The sequence below is a fragment of the Rhinichthys klamathensis genome, unplaced genomic scaffold (assembly GCF_029890125.1).
Source record: "Rhinichthys klamathensis goyatoka isolate OS25496 unplaced genomic scaffold, OSU_Roscu_1.1 h1tg000727l_1, whole genome shotgun sequence".
Lineage (NCBI taxonomy): Eukaryota > Metazoa > Chordata > Actinopteri > Cypriniformes > Leuciscidae > Rhinichthys > Rhinichthys klamathensis.
Genome location: NW_026607141.1, coordinates 695248 through 714431, shown reverse-complemented (window position 1 = coordinate 714431; position 19184 = coordinate 695248). Strand labels below are relative to the sequence as shown.

Sequence of the window (19184 nt, the reverse complement as noted above, 5' to 3'; positions counted from 1 at the left end):
AGCATCATCCTTGGTCCACACCTGCACCTCCTTCACAATCAGCTGCACCTGTCAGCGATCTCCCTCATTAACTTCACCATAAAACCACTCACCTTGTGTTCCCTCATGGTCCAGTCTCGTTTATCCTGAGTGTGTGGAACATTTGGACCCATACCTCCCGTGTCTTTACCTGTACGATCTCCTGTGTCCTCTCCAATGATTCCTCCAGTCTTCATCCCCAGCATTCATCTCCAGCGTCTGTGTCCTGTGCTCTCATCTACCTTGTGTTTGCCATTTACCTGTTTATCTGCCCACTGCTGCTAAATAAACTCTTTCACCTGCTCTTCTGTCTCCGGGTCCCTGTACTGTAACACCAATAGTGTCAATATTCACTCCAAATCACTTCAGTGTTGATTCAGTTCAATAATTGTAACATTCATCAATTGTGCATACAATTCCTGTAACTGCATACTGAAGCATAAGACACAAGATAGTGGTATTTTACATTTTTCACATCTGTGTGTAGTTTGGTGTGTGGCTAATCATTTGATGTTTGTGTGTTGAGTTATAGTTTTGAATGATGTGTTTGCTTTTGTGTGACGGAGCGGTAAAGGATTTCAATAAGTTACTTTGCTTTCGGTGATAATTGTCGACTACGCCACCCTGAATAAATCAGGGAATATCTAAATAACCCAGCAGTTAGCATTAGGTCACACAGGTTCGTGTGTCAGGGAGGTTAGAGACCAGAGTACAACTTAATTACAAAAAGGTCTTTTATTGACATACAAAAATAGTTAAAAACAATATCTTCTCTTAAAACAAGGGCGCACAGCGCTCAATGCACAAATGTCGAGGCACAAAAACCAGGTGCTCACAGGGGGCAATATGAGTGGCACACACCTACATAGTCCTCTACCCACGAGGATAGGAGGAGTTTCAGTCAAACAAAAAGTAAAACAACCAGGCTGAGCCTACCGGCGGAAGGACCACTTAATGGCTTTTCCAAAAGCGCAATCACGCACACACGTCACCGTGCACTAGATCACACACACAGGCACTTCAAAAGTGTCACCCACTGCAACACCACCACTATCACCATGCACGAGAAGGTCCTTCCACCTGGCCACCTCAGTCCCTGAGAAAACAAATACACAGAGTTTAGTAAAACTTAAAAATAAATAGCCAAAAGAAAATATAATAATCAAGGTCAACAACGACACAAAAATAATTACAGAAACAAAATCTAAACAAAATACACACAGCTAAACTAAAGAAACAGAACAGAATCACAGCAGATAGAGCTGGTGCAGCACATACACATACACACGCTCACGCGTGCACACACACACCCACTGATTCTCGTACAAATAACAATCAATTATTATTGATCATAACTTTTCTATCACATTAAAAACGAAAGGAAGTAGACGATGCAAATCCTGCTGCTGGCCCACGGCGGCGCGATCGCAGCGTAAACGTGGTTCTCAAATGCACTCAGGTTATACTAAGCGCACTTCACTGCAGAAACAGGAGGAAGATCGTGCTGAAGACGAGAGCGAAGAACGGTCCGGAGGATGAGAGAGAAGACCCACGCCTTAAAGGAAGCGAGATGTTACTAATGCTCTTTTACTACAATTTCCATCCATCTTACATAACACTTACCACAAGAGAATATTCCTCACATATAATTCCCTCTGGCTACTGTTTACAGCGATCATCAAGACCGCCGATTAACTGGGGTACAGGAAGCAACACATTAATAGTAACATAGCGACCCACTATTACCGCACCCCAGTACTCAATACAGAGACAGAACATACCTGAAGGGTGAACAGACACTCACTCCGAACTGATAACATGCACCGTCGGAAAAGTGCGGATGGACAGCTACAATTTGAAGGGATGACAACAAATCAGTAGTGATGGGCAGATCGAGGCTTCGTGAAGCAATGAAACAGTTGAACCAAATGGTTCATATTGTTTCGAGGCTTCGAATCAATCTGACACCCGTCTCCACTGTGACACCTAGTGGTCACTTGGAGGTGTTGATCTGAAACAACAGATCGACAACAACCTTGACGAGCCATGAAAATGTGTTGTTTTTTTATTATTGTACTTTTCTAATATGTGAATCTTGCAACCTATAGGCTCCTCACTGTGCATAATGTTATTTTGGTCCTGCAAAATGAATATTAATAAAATAAATCAAGCCACAATGTCTCACTCTTTTACATATTTTTATTCAAAAATATTAATTTATCTGCTGTGGAAGGACTTTTTTTACAGATAATTTCTCCAGCCTTTGAAAAAAATCCTCTCACAAGGGACACTTGTTGCTGGCATGCAAAGATATTTTTTAGCTAATACATACAAATGAGGAAAGATTACTGCTCTCTCTCTTTCCAGTAAGTTAGTGGATCATGAGTTCTGGGCAAATACGCATCGTTGATGTATTTTTTCACTTCCACTGTGGCATCAGCTGTAGCATTGTGTATCATCTGGGTTTGATGGATACGAGTATCAAAAAGTTCCCATAAACTGTCCTGTGTTTCTACTGGATGATGTATTGTTGCAGTAGGCGAGCTGCCGATCACAATACACACATCTCACTTTATTTGGGGTTTCTAAATGGAAATGCTCCCACACCACAGATGTACGGCATCTCTTCTGGGGAGCGTCCATTTTATCTATCTATCCAAATCTATCTAGATATCTCTAATCTATCTATGTAATTAGATATGTGTATCTTGATGTATTTAGATATGTATCTATAATCTATTTATGTATATTATGTAGCCTATCTTTAATCTAGCTGTATCTATCTAATAATCTAGCTGTCTATATTTATATCTATGTATCTATTAATGTGTCACTATACTCTGTGTCAGTCTATCAGTCAATGTGTTGTGTACATTTAAGTCTAAATATAACTCAACAAATCGCACTATAAATGTCACTATATCACCAAAAATCCGCTATCTCAAAATCAAACTCGAGAGCAGCGAGAGGTGGAGAGGGAAGAAGAAAGTTCCACTGTTGCTGCATTAACCACTGGCCTGCATCGGACAAACGAGGCAAAAAGCCACACAAAAAAAGCCCAAACTGAGCCGTTTTGAGTCTAAAACATGCCTCCAAAAAAAGAGGAAAAACAGGAAGACGAATATGTGACAATCGGCAGTGTAAATGACCTGCTGCAGCAACAAAAAACAATGTTTACCGCACTACTGGAACAACAACACAGCAACTTCAAAGGATTTGTCAAACTAATAATGGAATCCACCAACACTAGACTGGAATCAATAACCAGGGAACTACAAGAAATAAAAACCAGTCTGCAATACACACAAAAAGAAGTGGATGCCATAAAACTGAGACAACAGATCTGAAAGAACGCAGTACCTTGATGCAAACAGATATTTTTAAAGTCTGTGACAGCTTGCTGGCTGTCACGGACAAAATTGAGTATCTGGAGAGCCAATCCAGGCGAAATAACCTGGTATTTGATGGGATACAGGAGTCACAGGGAGAAACCTGGTCAGAGACGGAGGAGAAGGTAAAAAACCTTGTGAAGGAAAAATTACAGCTGCAACGCGAGGTGGAGGTGGAGAGGGCCCACCGCACGGGAAAAACTGGAGGAGACCGACCGCGGCCAATTGTCGTAAAATTCCTAAGGCACAAGGACAGAATGGAAATACTACAAAGAACCAGAAATCTGAAAGGTTCCAGAATATACATCAACGAAGACTACACAGAGGCAGTCAGAAGGAAAAGAAAAGAACTCATGCCGGATTTAAGAGCTGCGAGAGAAAGGGGGGACGTGGCTTTTTTACGGCAGGATAAACTGATCATTCATCCCCGGTCCAGCACACCAAAACAACCAAGGTCAGCTAACAATAATACATAAACAGGTAGGCCTATGATACATTGATGAAAAATTTTAATCTCACTATGTCACTAAATAAAACGCAAACACATAACGGAGATAGTCATTCACTACAAAGGGTGGTTGAATATGAGCACCTGGAACTGAACACCTTACAGTACACTGAACACCACGCGCAGGACATGGAAAATGACATTGATCCTGTGAACAACTTCTTTGCTACCATCAACAATAACTAACACTATTACACTGATGAACAGTTTAACAGTTCAATCAAGACCGAACAGCAATTATCCATTATCCACTTTAACAGTAGAAGTCTGTATGCCAACTTTCACAGTATCAAGCACTATCTAAACCAATTGAAACAGCACTTTAACATAATTGCAATAACAGAAACTTGGATAAATAGTGAAAAAGGATCAGAATTTGAAATTGAAGGATATGAAATGTCTTCTATTAACAGAGTAAATAAGAGTGGGGGTGGTGTGACCCTGTATGTGGACAAGGATTTAAAGTTTAAGGTGGTGGAAAAAATGTCAATGGTGGTGGATAATTTACTGGAATGTGTCACAATAGAAATATGTATGGAAAAAAAGAAAAATATTATTGTAAGTTGCATATATAGGTCACCAGGTTCAAATATTGACACATTTAAGGATTGGATAGAAGAGACATTTACAAAAACTAGTCAAAAAGTCATGTTCATCTGTGGGGACTTCAATATCGATCTGTTAAACCCAAATAAACATAAAATGACTGAGGATTTTATCAACACTGTGTTTAGTCTAGGCCTTTATCCCCAAATTACCAGACCCAGCCGAATAACCTCTCATTGTGCTACACTAATAGATAATATATTTACAAATATCATACAAAACAATACAGTGAGTGGATTACTGATAAACGATATCAGTGACCACCTACCAATTTTTACAGTGTATGATAGTAACTACACTTTAAACAGACATGAAAATCAACCAATTTCTAAAAGGGTCAGAACAGAAGAAACAATGGAGGCATTAAAAGTTGATCTGCTAGCACAAGACTGGGAGTTTATTGATAATGAAAAAGATGTTGACAAAGCATATGAAGAATTCCTAAGAATATTTAAATTATTATATGATAAAAATTGCCCAATCAAAATATATAGCAGGAAACAAAAACAAAATGATAGACCGTGGATGTCCAAGGGATTACAAAACGCATGTAAAAAGAAAAATACACTTTATAGAGAATTTATAAAACATAGAACTATAGAGACCGAAAATAGATATAAGAAATATAAGAATAAGCTAACCAGTATTATGAGAACTTGTAAGAAAGAATATTATACAAAACTATTAGATAATAATAAAAACAATATTAAAGGTATGTGGAACATTTTAAATAATATTACTAAAAATAATACTAGACAGGCTACTTATCCCAATTACTTCATTGATAATGATAAAAATATCAATAATATGGAGGATGTGGTTAATGAGTTCAATAAATTTTTTGCAAATGTGGGACCAAACTTAGCTAAACAAATCCCAGTTCCACAAAGATTAGAAAATAGATATAATAACTTAATAGAAAGAAATCCCAGTTCAATATTTCTGACAGCAGTTGATGAAAAAGAAATCATAGATATTGTTAAAGGATGCAAAAACAAACCATCCACTGATCATGATGGAATAGATATAAAAATTATACAAAAGGTAATAGATGGGATCGCCAAACCACTAACGACTATTTGTAATTTATCATTTCTAACTGGTCAATTTCCAACAAAAATGAAAATAGCAAAAGTCATTCCTCTATACAAAACTGGAAATAAACACCACTTCACAAATTACAGGCCTGTCTCTCTACTGCCACAATTTTCAAAAATTTTAGAAAAATTATTTAACAACAGATTAGAGATATTTATAGATAAAAATAAACTACTCACTGATAGCCAATATGGATTTAGGAAAAATAGTTCAACATCACTAGCACTAACAGAACTCATTGAAGAAATCACAAACTCCATAGACAAAAATAAATATGCAGTTGGAGTATTCATTGATCTAAAAAAAGCATTTGACACAATAAATCATGAGATATTAATTGGTAAACTGGAACAAATTGGGATCAGGGGGGTAGTTCTAAACTGGGTAAGTAGTTATCTGAGAGACAGACAACAATTTGTGAAGATGGGAGATTGTTCGTCTGAATGTCTGGGCATGACTTGTGGTGTCCCCCAGGGGTCAGTGTTGGGACCAAAGTTGTTTTTATTATACATCAATGATATTTGTAAAGTATCTGAAGGATTGAATTTTGTATTATTTGCAGATGATACAAACATATTTGGTTCAGGGGACAGCTTACAGCAACTGTTGGAATTAATCACTTCAGAATTCAAGAAAATAAAACAATGGTTTGACATAAATAGGTTATCAATAAATTTAAGTAAAACTACATTCATGGTATTTGGAAACTGTAAGTCAAATCATCAAGCACAGATACAGATAGAGGGTGTCAACATAGAAAGAGTACATGAAAATAAATTCCTTGGAGTGATCATAGATGAAAAGATTTGCTGGAAGCCTCACATAAAATACATCAAAACCAAACTGTCCAAAAGTATTGCAGTCCTAGCGAGAGCTAAGCACACACTGGAGCCTAAATCACTTCGCATTTTGTACTGTTCACTATTGTTACCTTATTTTAATTATTGTGTAGAGGTTTGGGGAAGCACTTATCTACATTCAATACAGGCACTAGTTATAATGCAAAAAAGAGCCATGAGAATTATTCACAATGTCGGATTTCGGGATCACACAAATTCACTATTTTTGCAGTCCAAATTGCTAAAAATTAAAGATCTAATCGAATACCAAATTGCAGTATTCATGTACAAAGCAAGAAATAGCCTATTGCCCGGGAATATACAAAAGATGTTTTCTGAGAGGGAGGGAGGGTACAATTTAAGAGGAAGGGGAAATTTTAAGAATAAAAGAGTTAGAACAACTAAGAAAAGATTATGTTTATCAATTTGCGGAGTTAAATTGTGGAATAAACTAAATGAGAAACTAAAGCAATGCCCAAACATATTCTTATTTAAAAAAATGTACAAAGATATTATTTTCAAGAGGTATTAAGAAGCACTGTAGTAAGAGTATGAGTGCTCCATTGCTTATGTTGTTTTTCTTGTTTGTTTGTTTTGTTATTTTGGTTGTATTTTATACTGCTTGAATAAGGGCATAATGGAGGTTAGATAAATAAATATTTGTCAGTAGTCACTATGATGTGTATGTATGTGTATGTACGGTATATATGTATGTGTATATATATATATATATGTATATATATGTGTGTATGGATGTATAGAACAACATAATAATAATAATATAAAAATTGTAAATTGAATGACCGTAAGAATTGAGGGGGTAGGAGTATATAAGTTTTACTTCTTCCTACTCCTTTTCGCACATGTAATAACAGGAAAGAAATGTATTTTGTTGCTGCTCATTTGTTGTTGTTTTTTATTATTTTTTAATTTTATTTTTTCTTCTCCTATGTTTTTAAATGTTGTCATATACTTTCTTTTCTTTTCCATGTTCGAAATAAAGATGTCAAATCAAATCAAACTCCTCTCACAAAAACCCACGAGGTCAATACTATGCGTTGATTTCACTTTTATACAGATGTGCGATTGTGTGGTCTGTTGTTCCCGACCGTGTCAATCAAACGCTGATTCGGCGGATCACACCTGATGAAACACTAGTGAAAAGGTGTGTTCGACATCGGCTGCGGCTGGATGTAAGCGATCGGCGAGAGTAGCCGCGTGCAGGCGGGGAGGAGCTGCAAAAGGAGACGTGAAGTCGGACACTTTCTGGTTCCCGTAGTGACCACGTGGTGTTTGCATACTTAACCACAGCTGAAGTGAAATAAATGCAATATAGCCAAATAATACACAGATGTTTAAGATACATTTCCATTCAATAATTAATGCACTGCTTCATACAGCGTCTGTTTGAACAAGAATAAAGATCAAGTCTACGTTTTTTAATCTTTAACTGATTAAAGTTAACAGTTTTATCAGATAAACATGACACAATATAACATTGCAACTACCTGAAAAGAGTGTTTACTGTTGTAAAAAACTGATTTGTGAGTTTTAAACATAGGTTTTAAAAGGAACTAAAGTTCGAATTAACACGAAACACACGTGATCGTTGTCATGCGCTGAATCCGGCCAATCGTGGAACAGCTGTGTCGTCATCAGAGCTCGTGCAGCCCAGAGCAGCCGCTCTTCAGAAGCTGCGCTGGCTGAGTTCTCCGGCTACTCTCGAATCGCTCTCGCGGTATTTTGATGGCATATGTCACAGTCACGTGGCGTCGGCGCTGTATCAAGTCGGACAAAATTTCTAACCGGCATGCACTGCTTCAAGTCAGCCGCCGATCGGTCTGCGCAGAGCTGCATGAAGTCGAACAAGCCTAAACACTTCGAGGCTTCGTTTGGCCATAGTCACGTGACATGGGTGTTTTGAATCACGCTTCGAATCAATAGGCTTGTTTGAGATGTGCCTTGCCTCGCCTGAAATGTAGTCGAGAGTAGGCGGCTGCAGTGAGAGGAGGAGTGAAAAAAGCGCAGGCAAGCCGGACAGATCGCTCTTCTCGCAGTGGATCTGACACCTGTGAGATCAAAGGCGGATATCGCGGGATTCACGGGATTCACACTCGTGCACGGTGTTGCTAATAAACTGGATGTATTTTAAGTTTTGTTGCTTGAATATGAAAATAAATATAATAAACAAGATACTCAAAGTACTTATTTAATTCCATTTTAAATAGACCTATATGTTTATGAATCTTTTTTTGTTTCTTTACAGATATGTGTTTTTATTTTTAATTTAAAAAAAAAACATCAAATAGATCGCACTGTCTGAGAGTTTGGGGATATCCACACATAATATATACACATAAAACATGATATCAGAGTTTTAAAATCAAACATTTTAAAAGAGAACAATACATCACGGTTGTTTAAACCAATGAGCATTAAGCTGTGCCGTCAGCAAGTCGTTTCCCATCATGCTTTTGATCAGCGCAGTCGGTGGAGAGCAACTGCGCGCGACTGCAGAATCCGACACGTGCGCCTTGCGGTCGCGAGACTTTTTTGACTCACGTCAGCATGACATCAGAGCAAGGCGGACCGCACTCGGACACATTTCTAACCGGCATGCATCTCGCGCTGATCACCGGTGATCGGTTCTGCGCAGATTTTGCTCATCTCAAACAAGCCTAGTGTTTCGAAACATCTGCGCTTCGGGATCTCGCAAAGCTTCGGAACGACTGTTTCGCGGCAGCCATCCCTACAAATCAGTAGTGTTCTAAACACCTGATTTAAACCAGACGCCATCAACACATACCTGAGACTCGAGTGAATGACGCACGCGGGGCGGAGCAAAGACGTGACGCATCTCCGGATACAGCCAACCCGCATTAAATAGATCATACTCTCCCCTGATAGGACACCACAACTGTCAATCACTTAACTGATTATGTCACATTTGCAAGAGATGTCTGATGTTGTGTGTGCACTGTAAAACATTACAGACCCATTTAGTTATGTCCACTTATTTCTTATTTTTAACTGAACGAGCTTATACAAGTTGTGGATTTTGAACTCAACTTTATGAGTTTTTGAAAGTTAAACTTGCATTTATTCATTGGGTCGACTATTTAATTTTTTTGTCAGATATGTATGTGTTGATTGAACTTGGGTTATCAGTTGAAAGAAAAGCGTGTGTGTGTGTGTGTTGCAACAAAAAAAGAGTTAATAATAATAATAATTATGTAAATTGAAACACATTTGGAATTGAACTCTTCACAAATTGAAATGGAAAGTAGTATAAATGTGGTTACGTTGTTATAACTTGAAACTGTGAGTTGTAATAAAGCATAAAAAGTATGTATGTTATACTAGGCAAGTAAGGTTTATTGCATTATTAAAGAAAATAAATTGTTTGTTTTAACTTACATTTATTTAGGCTACATTTATTCATTTAGCAGACGCTTTTATCCAAAGCGACTTACAAATGAGAACAATAGAAGCAGTTCAACTAACAATAGGACAACAAAATGTAAGTGCTATAACCTTTTTCAGTTAGATCCAACACAGAACCCGTTTTTTTTTGTTTGTTTTTTTTTAAGGAAGAGAAAGAGAAAGTGAAAGTTAGTATTACTGGAACAAGTGCTGCCGAAAGAGATGCGTCTTCAGCCTTTTCTTGAAAATGACTACGGACTCAGCAGCTCTGGTTGAGTTGGGTAGGTCATTCCACCAGCAGGGAACAGTCATGGTAAAGGTCAGAGAAAGAGATTTTGTGCCTCTTTGACATGGCACCACAAGACGACGTTCGCTTGCAGAGCGCAAGTTTTTGGATGGCACATAAGTCTGAAGTAATGAGTTTAGGTAAGAGGGAGCAGAGCCATACTTAAAGTATGAAGTTAAACCAAGTAATAAAAAGTTAAATCAGCTAAAACAACTACTTTAACAAAACTAGAACACTGTAGTTACATCAACCTCATTAACTTTAATTTCTAAGTTGAAACAAAGGTCTTCAAGTTGAGTGAACTTCGATTTTCAGGGCAGCAGGTGAACTTGCATTTCCAAGTTAAACTAACATGAAATGTCTTACAGTGTTTTGTGTGTGTGTCACATGTGTGACAAATGTCACACCTGTGTTTTGTGTGTAGAGTTTCAAGAAATTGAGCCATAGTTTCAGAAATTGTGTGTAAGCGATTTGAAAAACTGTAAAATATTCATATACCATTTCTAGTAACTGAACTCCACGTGGAACAATTCATTGTGCTCGGAAAAAGGACCATTTCACAGCAAGAGCTTAACACCTGTTTCACACATACTCCTCGGTGTGTAGGCCTGGTATGTATTGTGGTATGTGTTGCTTGCAGTATGCTATGCAGAAGCAACACGCGCTCATGTGTTATAATAAAACAGGCTGCTTGCAGTTGTATACTGTCTGATACTGTATACATACACACATACATACATATGTAAATATTTATACATATTATTTATACAGAAATTCAAGGGGGTAAAAATATTTTCTTTCTTTCTCGAAACAGAGTTTTAGTGATCAATTTATGTATAAGTGTTTTCACACCTGAGTCATGACCATTGGGTGTAGGCCATCAGTACACGAGTCAATGGTTTCACTGAGTCTCAAGTTCCAAGCAATTTGAAAAAACTGTAAAAGAACATGGGTCTCAACTCTTTTTCAGTCGTTTTGTGTTTACTACTTGTAACAAATGGTAAGTAGTTTCTTTTTATCATTTGGAACAGTTTTCATTTTGTGTTTAGTAAAGCAGGTTTTGCACTTATATTAATCTGGTGTTTATTTTCATATAGGCTACAAATATCTATGCACTTTTTTCCCCTTAAGCTTTCATCTTAAAGATATGTTGCGGTAGGCTAGTAACGATATTTCGATTTATTAGGGTTTCGTTATATTAATATATTTTGGGTTTTTTAACATGCCAAACCATTTTTTAACCGTATGCATAAATTTAGTAGCTATATCTATATTTATGCACCTATAGACACTTTTATAAAAATTGCAAAGCATTCAGGGTCCTTTTATAAATTCAGTGCAGTAGAATTTTTGGTAACACTTTACTTGAAGGGGTGTGCATAAGACTAACATGAAACCTTCATAATCATGACATGACACATGTTATGAATATGAAGGAAGTTGTATGCATGTTTATGACAACTGTCATTAAGTGTCATTCGCTCAGTTATGACATTTTTAATGCAAATATGACATTGTTTGAAACGTCTTTGTTATGACACCTTGACATAAACAAATACATCATAACCTGTCAGTGTCTTTGTCATGACAACTTGACATTACTAAGACAACACAACCTGTCATAAACATGACCAGATTAATTATCAAACTTAAGAAACTACTTGGCTTTATTGGTTAAAATTACATTAAACTGTCATGTGGTTGGTTTTGACATTGGCTGTCATGAAGCCATTATAACTTTTTAATGACAAATTGAATGTGTACCACTGTAGTTGAGGTCACGAAAAATATTCATGACAGTTATAATGGCCTCATGACAGCCAATGTCAAAACCAACCACATGACAGTTTAATTTAATTTAATGTCAAGTTGTCATGACAAAGACACTTACAGGTTATGATGTTATGGTTTATGTCAAGATGTCATAACAAAGACATCTTAAACAATGTCATATTTGCATTCAAAATGTTATTATTGAGCGAATGACACTTAATGACAATTGTCATAAACATGCATAAACCCTACTTCATATTCATGACATATGTCATGTCATGGTTATGAAGGTGTCATGTCAGTCTTATGCACACCCCTTCAAGTAAAGTGTTACCTAATTTTTATAAAGGTAATTTAAATCGTTTAAATATGGTTTTGTTGTAGCCTATCGTGAAGATTATACCATGTATAATGTTTTTGTTATGAATGGAGATTCTTTCAGTAGGCTATAATTAGCCTATCAGAGACTGGATCGTCAATACACATGTGCATAATGCAGTTTTGCGGTTATTATAGACATTATGTTTTTTTTTTTGCTTGCTTTTATTATTGAGCTCCTGAAATAATATAATCGCTAATGAATACACTATTGCAATACAATACTTTGAGTCCTATATTGTTTGTTAATAACTTTCGGGATCTCTAAAGCTCCACCACTGACACTGGGTATCATACACGTTTTTATTGAAACATTTAATCGTTTTGAATTCGACATATCATGATAGACCATAGCACATGTACCACATCACATACTTTAATGTGCACACTACTTTTTGTATTTGAATAATGAATGACTGTTCCTCTGTCTTTAAGGTGTGTTTGGTGCTGGTACAGATGAAGTGAAGTCAGTGTCAGTGATGGAGGGAGATTCTGTCACTCTAAACACTGATGTTAATGAACTACAGAGAGATGATCTGATACTGTGGATGTTTAATGTTAACCATTCAGACACGTGTATTGCTGAAATCCACAAACTCATCATCTCTATATTTGATAATGATTATAAATTCAGAGGCAGACTCCAGATGGACAGTCAAACTGGATCTCTGACCATCAGAAACATCCGATCTGAACACACTGGACTTTATAAAGTACAGGTCAGAGTCAGAGGAGGGGTCACTTACAGGAGTTTCACTGTTAGTGTTCATGGTGAGTAAAAACTGAGTAAATCATGCCATTTTACTCAGTCATCAGTCTGTGATAGAAAATCTTCACAGACTGAGATATTTATCCAAAAATCATTCTTTTTTGGGGGGGTCTCTTTTCTCAGCTCATCTACCGATTCCTATCATCAATGGTGATTCTTCTGAATGTCCTTCATCATCATCATCATCATCATCATCATCATCATCATCATCATCAAGCCAGAATTGTTCACTGGTGTGTTCAGTGTTGAATGTGAGTGATGTGACTCTCTCCTGGTACGCAGGAATCAGTGTATTGTCCAGCATCAGTGTGTGTGATCTCAGCATCAGTCTCTCTCTACCTCTGGAGGTGGAATATCAGGATAACAACACTTACAGCTGTGTGATCAACAATCCTGTCAGAAACCAGACCACACATCTGGACATCACACAACTCTGTCACACATGTGAAGGTATGTGATATTAGAGTTATGCACTGATATTGACTGCTTTTCCCAAAAGAATCATAAACCTAATCTAACTTAATTAGATTGTAGATCATTAGAGCCAATGGTTTCTACAGTCTACTTTGGATCACAATGTGTAAGGCCTGTCCAATCGGTCCAACGACAGTTTCTGATAAGCGGGTGACGGTTTCCTGCATGTTCTGTCTTTTCAGTGTGGCAAAATAATTTAGTTCCGATTAATCTTTTATCTGACTCCATTTTATCAAGACCTCGATTTTAGGTTAGAATGCCAACTGATTATTGGTCATTTGTGATAGTTTAGCTGCGCATTTGATTATTCTATTTAACTCTTGATTGAAATTACACCCGTGCGTTAATCCGAAATCTTATAACACTTTGAGTCTCTGTCACGATCGCTAGCGGAGAATTGGGTGGATCCAAAAGCAGCAACATGATAGTCAGGGCAATCCAAATCATCGTCATCCATGCAAGAGTCGTAATCCAAATAGTCAGAATCATACTCATCCGTGCCAGTGTCGAAAACCATTTTTATCCGTCCGAATAACAAATAAACAAAACAAGCAAGAACAAACGAGAAACAGACTTGAAACAGACCTTGGCGTTGACGAGTGACATACAATACAATGACTCCGTGACATGAACTAACACAGACAGGGTATTTATGCACAGACACTAACAACATAAATGGGAACAGCTGGGTGCAATCACAAGTGATGGGAACAAACAAGGATTATGGGAAATGTGGTTCTAGAGTGAATGGATACAGGAAGGAAGGGACCTCTAGTGGACACCCAGTGAAAACACAACCAGACACTGTGACATAACCCCCCCTCTACGGAGCGGCTACCAGACGCTCCACGACAGAAAACAACACTCGAAAAAACAAGTCCATGAGGGAGGTGGAGCTGTGGGGAATCAGGGGGAAGGACGGAGGGCCAGGACCATGGGAGGGAATGGAACCAGGGGATGACAGTTCATCGGGCGGCCTGGGCGGAGACGACCCTTCAGGCGACCTGGGGGGGACAGGTAGTTCATCGGGCGGTGACGACCCTTCAGGTGGCCAGGGCGGAGCAGGAAGCAGGGTTCGTACAGACTCCTGAGGAAGTCCATCGGGCGGCCAGGGCGAAGCAGACGACCCATCGGGCGGCCAGGGCGGTGAAGACCCCTCGGGCGGCCAGGGCGGTGAAGACCCCTCGGGCGGCCAGGGCGGTGAAGACCCCTCGGGCGGCCAGGGCGGTGAAGACCCCTCGGGCGGCCAGGGCGGTGAAGACCCCTCGGGCGGCCAGGGCGGTGAAGACCCCTCGGGCGGCCAGGGAGGTGAAGACCCCTCGGGCGGCCATGGCGGTGAAGACCCCTCGGGCGGCCATGGCGGTGAAGACCCCTCGGGCGGCCATGGTGGTGAAGACCCTTCGGGCGGCCATGGCGGTGGAACAGGAACAGACCCTGGCTCAGGAACAGGCACAGACACCGGCTCAGGCTCAGGAACAGACACCGGCTCAGGCTCAGGAACAGACACCGGCTCAGGCTCAGGAACAGACACCGGCTCAGGCTCAGGAACAGACACCGGCTCAGGCTCAGGCTCAGGGACAGACACCGGCTCAGGCTCAGGAACAGACACCGGCTCAGGCTCAGGAACAGACACCGGCTCAGGCTCAGGAACAGACACCGGCTCAGGAATAGCCACAAGAACTGTAACAGTCACAAGAACAGACACAAACACAGAAACGAACACTGACTCTGGAACAGGCACTGGCTCTGGAACGGACATTGGCTCCAGCTCTGGAACATGCACTGGCTCTGCCTCTGGCTCTGGAACAGGCCTTGGCTCTGCCTCCGGCTCTGGAACAGCAGACACTGGCTCCGGCTCTGGAACAGACACTGGCTCCGGCCCTGGAACAGTCTCTGACTGGGCAGACGGAATGTGAATAGTCCTTGACTGGGCAGACGGGACGTGAACAGTCTCTGACTGGGCAGACGTGACGTGGACAATCTCTGACTGGGCAGACGCAGGTCTCCTTCTCCTCCTCCGTTTCGGGACCACCTTACTCGGGACCACCGGAACAGGGACCACCGGGACTGGGATCACCGGGACTGGGATCACCGGACTAGGGACCACCGGGACAGTCACGGAGGAGGTCTTTCTTCTCCTCCGTCGTCCCTTCTGGCGAGGTGCTGGTTCAGGACGGGACAGGCCCCGCGGCGAAGGGTGTTCTGGGCTGCGCGTCACCGGATCATGGTCGAAGGAAGACCGAAGTAGAGACTGAGTCCGGGACTCCCCTCTAGTACTTCCTCCTCTGCGAGCTCCACGGGTCCCCGAAAATCTGGCCAGACGCTCTCCTCTAAAGGACTCTCTGTCGTCGAACGAAAAGTCTTTAGGAAATCTGGGCGTCATGGCCTCCTCCCTTTGCCGAGCCACAAAAGCAAACGCCTGCAAAATGTTCATGCTGCTGGACCCATTTGAGGACGGAGTCATTCTGTCACGATCGCTAGCGGAGAATTGGGTGGATCCAAAAGCAGCAACATGATAGTCAGGGCAATCCAAATCATCGTCATCCATGCAAGAGTCGTAATCCAAATAGTCAGAATCATACTCATCCGTGCCAGTGTCGAAAACCATTTTAATCCGTCCGAATAACAAATAAACAAAACAAGCAAGAACAAACGAGAAACAGACTTGAAACAGACCTTGGCGTTGACGAGTGACATACAATACAATGACTCCGTGACATGAACTAACACAGACAGGGTATTTATGCACAGACACTAACAACATAAATGGGAACAGCTGGGTGCAATCACAAGTGATGGGAACAAACAAGGATTATGGGAAATGTGGTTCTAGAGTGAATGGATACAGGAAGGAAGGGACCTCTAGTGGACACCCAGTGAAAACACAACCAGACACTGTGACAGTCTCGCACTGCAGGTATACGATCTCATAAACACAAACTTCAGTCTTGCTCATTAGACTGAGGGAGTTGACTAATATTCTAGAATATATGATTTAGTCCACATAGATCTGAACACACTTATTAAAGGTAACATTATATCTAACCAGAGGTCATGGCCATTACCATAGAACCAAGTTGACCAACTTAACTTCATTTAATGGCAACTTTTTATAACCATGCCGTGGCTTTCCACGTACACTTAGTTAAGAATTACGATAATCAGAGGTTGAGGCTCACCCCTATTTAGATTGGTCTAAAAACAATAAACAGAAAACCAATTTTTAGCCTCTACAATCCAAGTATACATGAGTAATGGCAATGTGTTAGTCTGAGATCTTTAAACCTTAAAAAAATCTGGCAACAAGTCAACGGTCTGAAGATGATTCAGTGGAATTGGCGTTTGGTGCCGCTTTATAAAGACAGAGCACCAACCACTAATTCATGTACTTGAACGCCTTTCTCACACTTCATATCAGAATCACTGATATAAAGAGTAAGGTATAAGTAGTCTCACCTCAGATAACACATACGGGTTGCTTTTGAAATTCAGATCTCCCTGAAATCTTCCACAGTCAATTACAACCATGATTGTTTTCTGTCTTTTACAGAACCGCATCATTTATATATCATAATATCAGTTTTTGTTGCTGTGATTCTGGCTGGAGCTGTAGCTGTAGGTCTGAAATGCTGTTACAACAAGGTCATACAAGCTGGACACGAAGGCAAGTATCTAATATGAAATACCGCATTCAAGAGATATTTTATATATAACTCTTAGATTGAAGTTTTACTGCTTTGAACAATAAAGAAATAATTTTTTTAGCAGTTTGGACTGATAAGGAAGAGATTCATTATGCAGAAACAACATTTTGTGCACGAAGTGTTCACATGGTAAGACACTACTTCTGTGTACAGTATAAAAAAAAATCTGTCTGTGGAAACCTCAGGAGTTACCATAGGAGTCTGTTCGCTTACACATGATTGATCATGAGATTTGTCTCATGTTTTCTCCAGAAATCACGCAATGTTGCAATAAAGGCACTGTATTTCTTAGTTTCTGTTTTATGTTTGGCCACAAACAACAGGAAATGGAATTAGAACTCTCAAACTTAAAGACTTTGGGTCTTTAAAAATGGGGATATAAGAATTTCAGTTCATTTTGATCTTTGCTACACATTCACATACTTTACATTCACATTCGCATACATTGCTACTTTGATTCACATTCAATTCAAACGCAGGAATTGAACTCAAATTTAAAAGAGCATTCTTAATAAAGTTATGCATGCAGCATGTCTATCTATATTTACTAATTTATTACTAATATATTACTATATATACTATATTATTAAATCTTTTTCTCTTTTTACTTCATGTCTGTTTTCTTACAGATGCCTGATGGAGAAGATCACACTATGTCCTCAAGACTTGTTATGAGTTGATGTGTCCCTACAGCTCAAAAAAAATAAGAATGTACATATAATGCTGTACAATATGGTTTTGAAAATAAATATTTTTATTTTCCTAAGTGCTGTCTGATGCAAATTTGGAGTTTGGGGTTTTCCTGGACTTTACTAAAACTAGCCTATATGTTAACAATGCTCAGGTAGCTGTTAGTACTGTGTTCAGGTGCTTTAACACTTAACATATAATAGACTGCAATTTGATCCAGGATGATTTCACTGAACCTTACCAAGATGCTTTTATCTGTAAATGCATTTCCCGTTGGGGAGGACATGTTTCCACAAGTGATTCAAGGTTGATATCTTCCAGTCCGTAGCATATTATAATCATGAACAGTGCCGATCTTTCCATTATAAAGAAAAATACTTTGTAGTGGAGAATGGAGATCCTGTCAAAGTTTGATATCCAATTCTCTCTCACTGAACCTGATTGCATTCTGTCTCTATTATCGCAAACAACTTTTGTTTGTATCTTTGAAACTTTTAGGATTTATTCAACACGGTAGCAGTTAAATGGAATCTTTAACAGTCTAATTAGATTACTGTATTGCATTACTTATTACTTTCTTAATCTCATATAAAAAAGTTGAACAATACAAGGATGAAACTGATTCTTTCAAATAAATAATTTAAAATTACATTAATTATACTTGAACTAACCAGGAGATGAAAAGTATTCTGGAACTGACCAGAAACTTTGGATTTGTAAGTATAGGCTCTTTAAAGGGAGAAAGTTACATTAAAAACATACATTTTCACATTAGACATTGATGTTAAATTCTGTATTTTATATATAATTGTTCTATAGTCTTAGGTTATTCAATGCAAATGCAATTACATCATAAGTGACTGTAATTAAATGAAAGAAAAATTAAGAGTAATCCCTTACATACTTTACACCCAGCAATGAAGGAATTGCCAGACATTTCTGAGATTGCAGATAGAAAGTTCAAACGATTTTCACTGTTTCTCAAGCAAATTTAAGGAGACTTGAGAACTGAAATAATGAAATGTTACCTAATATTGTAGTGTATTGTTTCAAATAAATGAAATATCACAAGCACATAAGTAAATCATTTGTAATTTGAACTAGCGCAGTTTCTTTGCTATGATGCGGTCTGAATCCTGACTGAAATTTTTCATAGATATCATTTTCTTGCAAGAAAGAGCACAATTGAGCGGACACAACTTTTTCTAGTATTTTTAAATGGAAGATTT

General features: G+C 39.0%; 1 protein-coding gene across 1 annotated transcript in view; it reads left to right on the top strand.

Moving 5' to 3' along the window:
- Positions 1-13548, top strand: part of LOC130077302 (SLAM family member 5-like) — a 217424-nt gene extending 203876 nt beyond the window's left edge. Inside the window, exons 2-3 of the mRNA XM_056242511.1 lie at positions 12754-13089; positions 13211-13548. Of these exons, the coding sequence (XP_056098486.1) occupies positions 12754-13089; positions 13211-13545 (671 nt within the window). The 3' untranslated portion in view covers positions 13546-13548. The remainder of the gene's footprint in view (positions 1-12753; positions 13090-13210) is intronic.
- The last annotated feature ends 5636 nt before the right edge of the window (positions 13549-19184 follow it).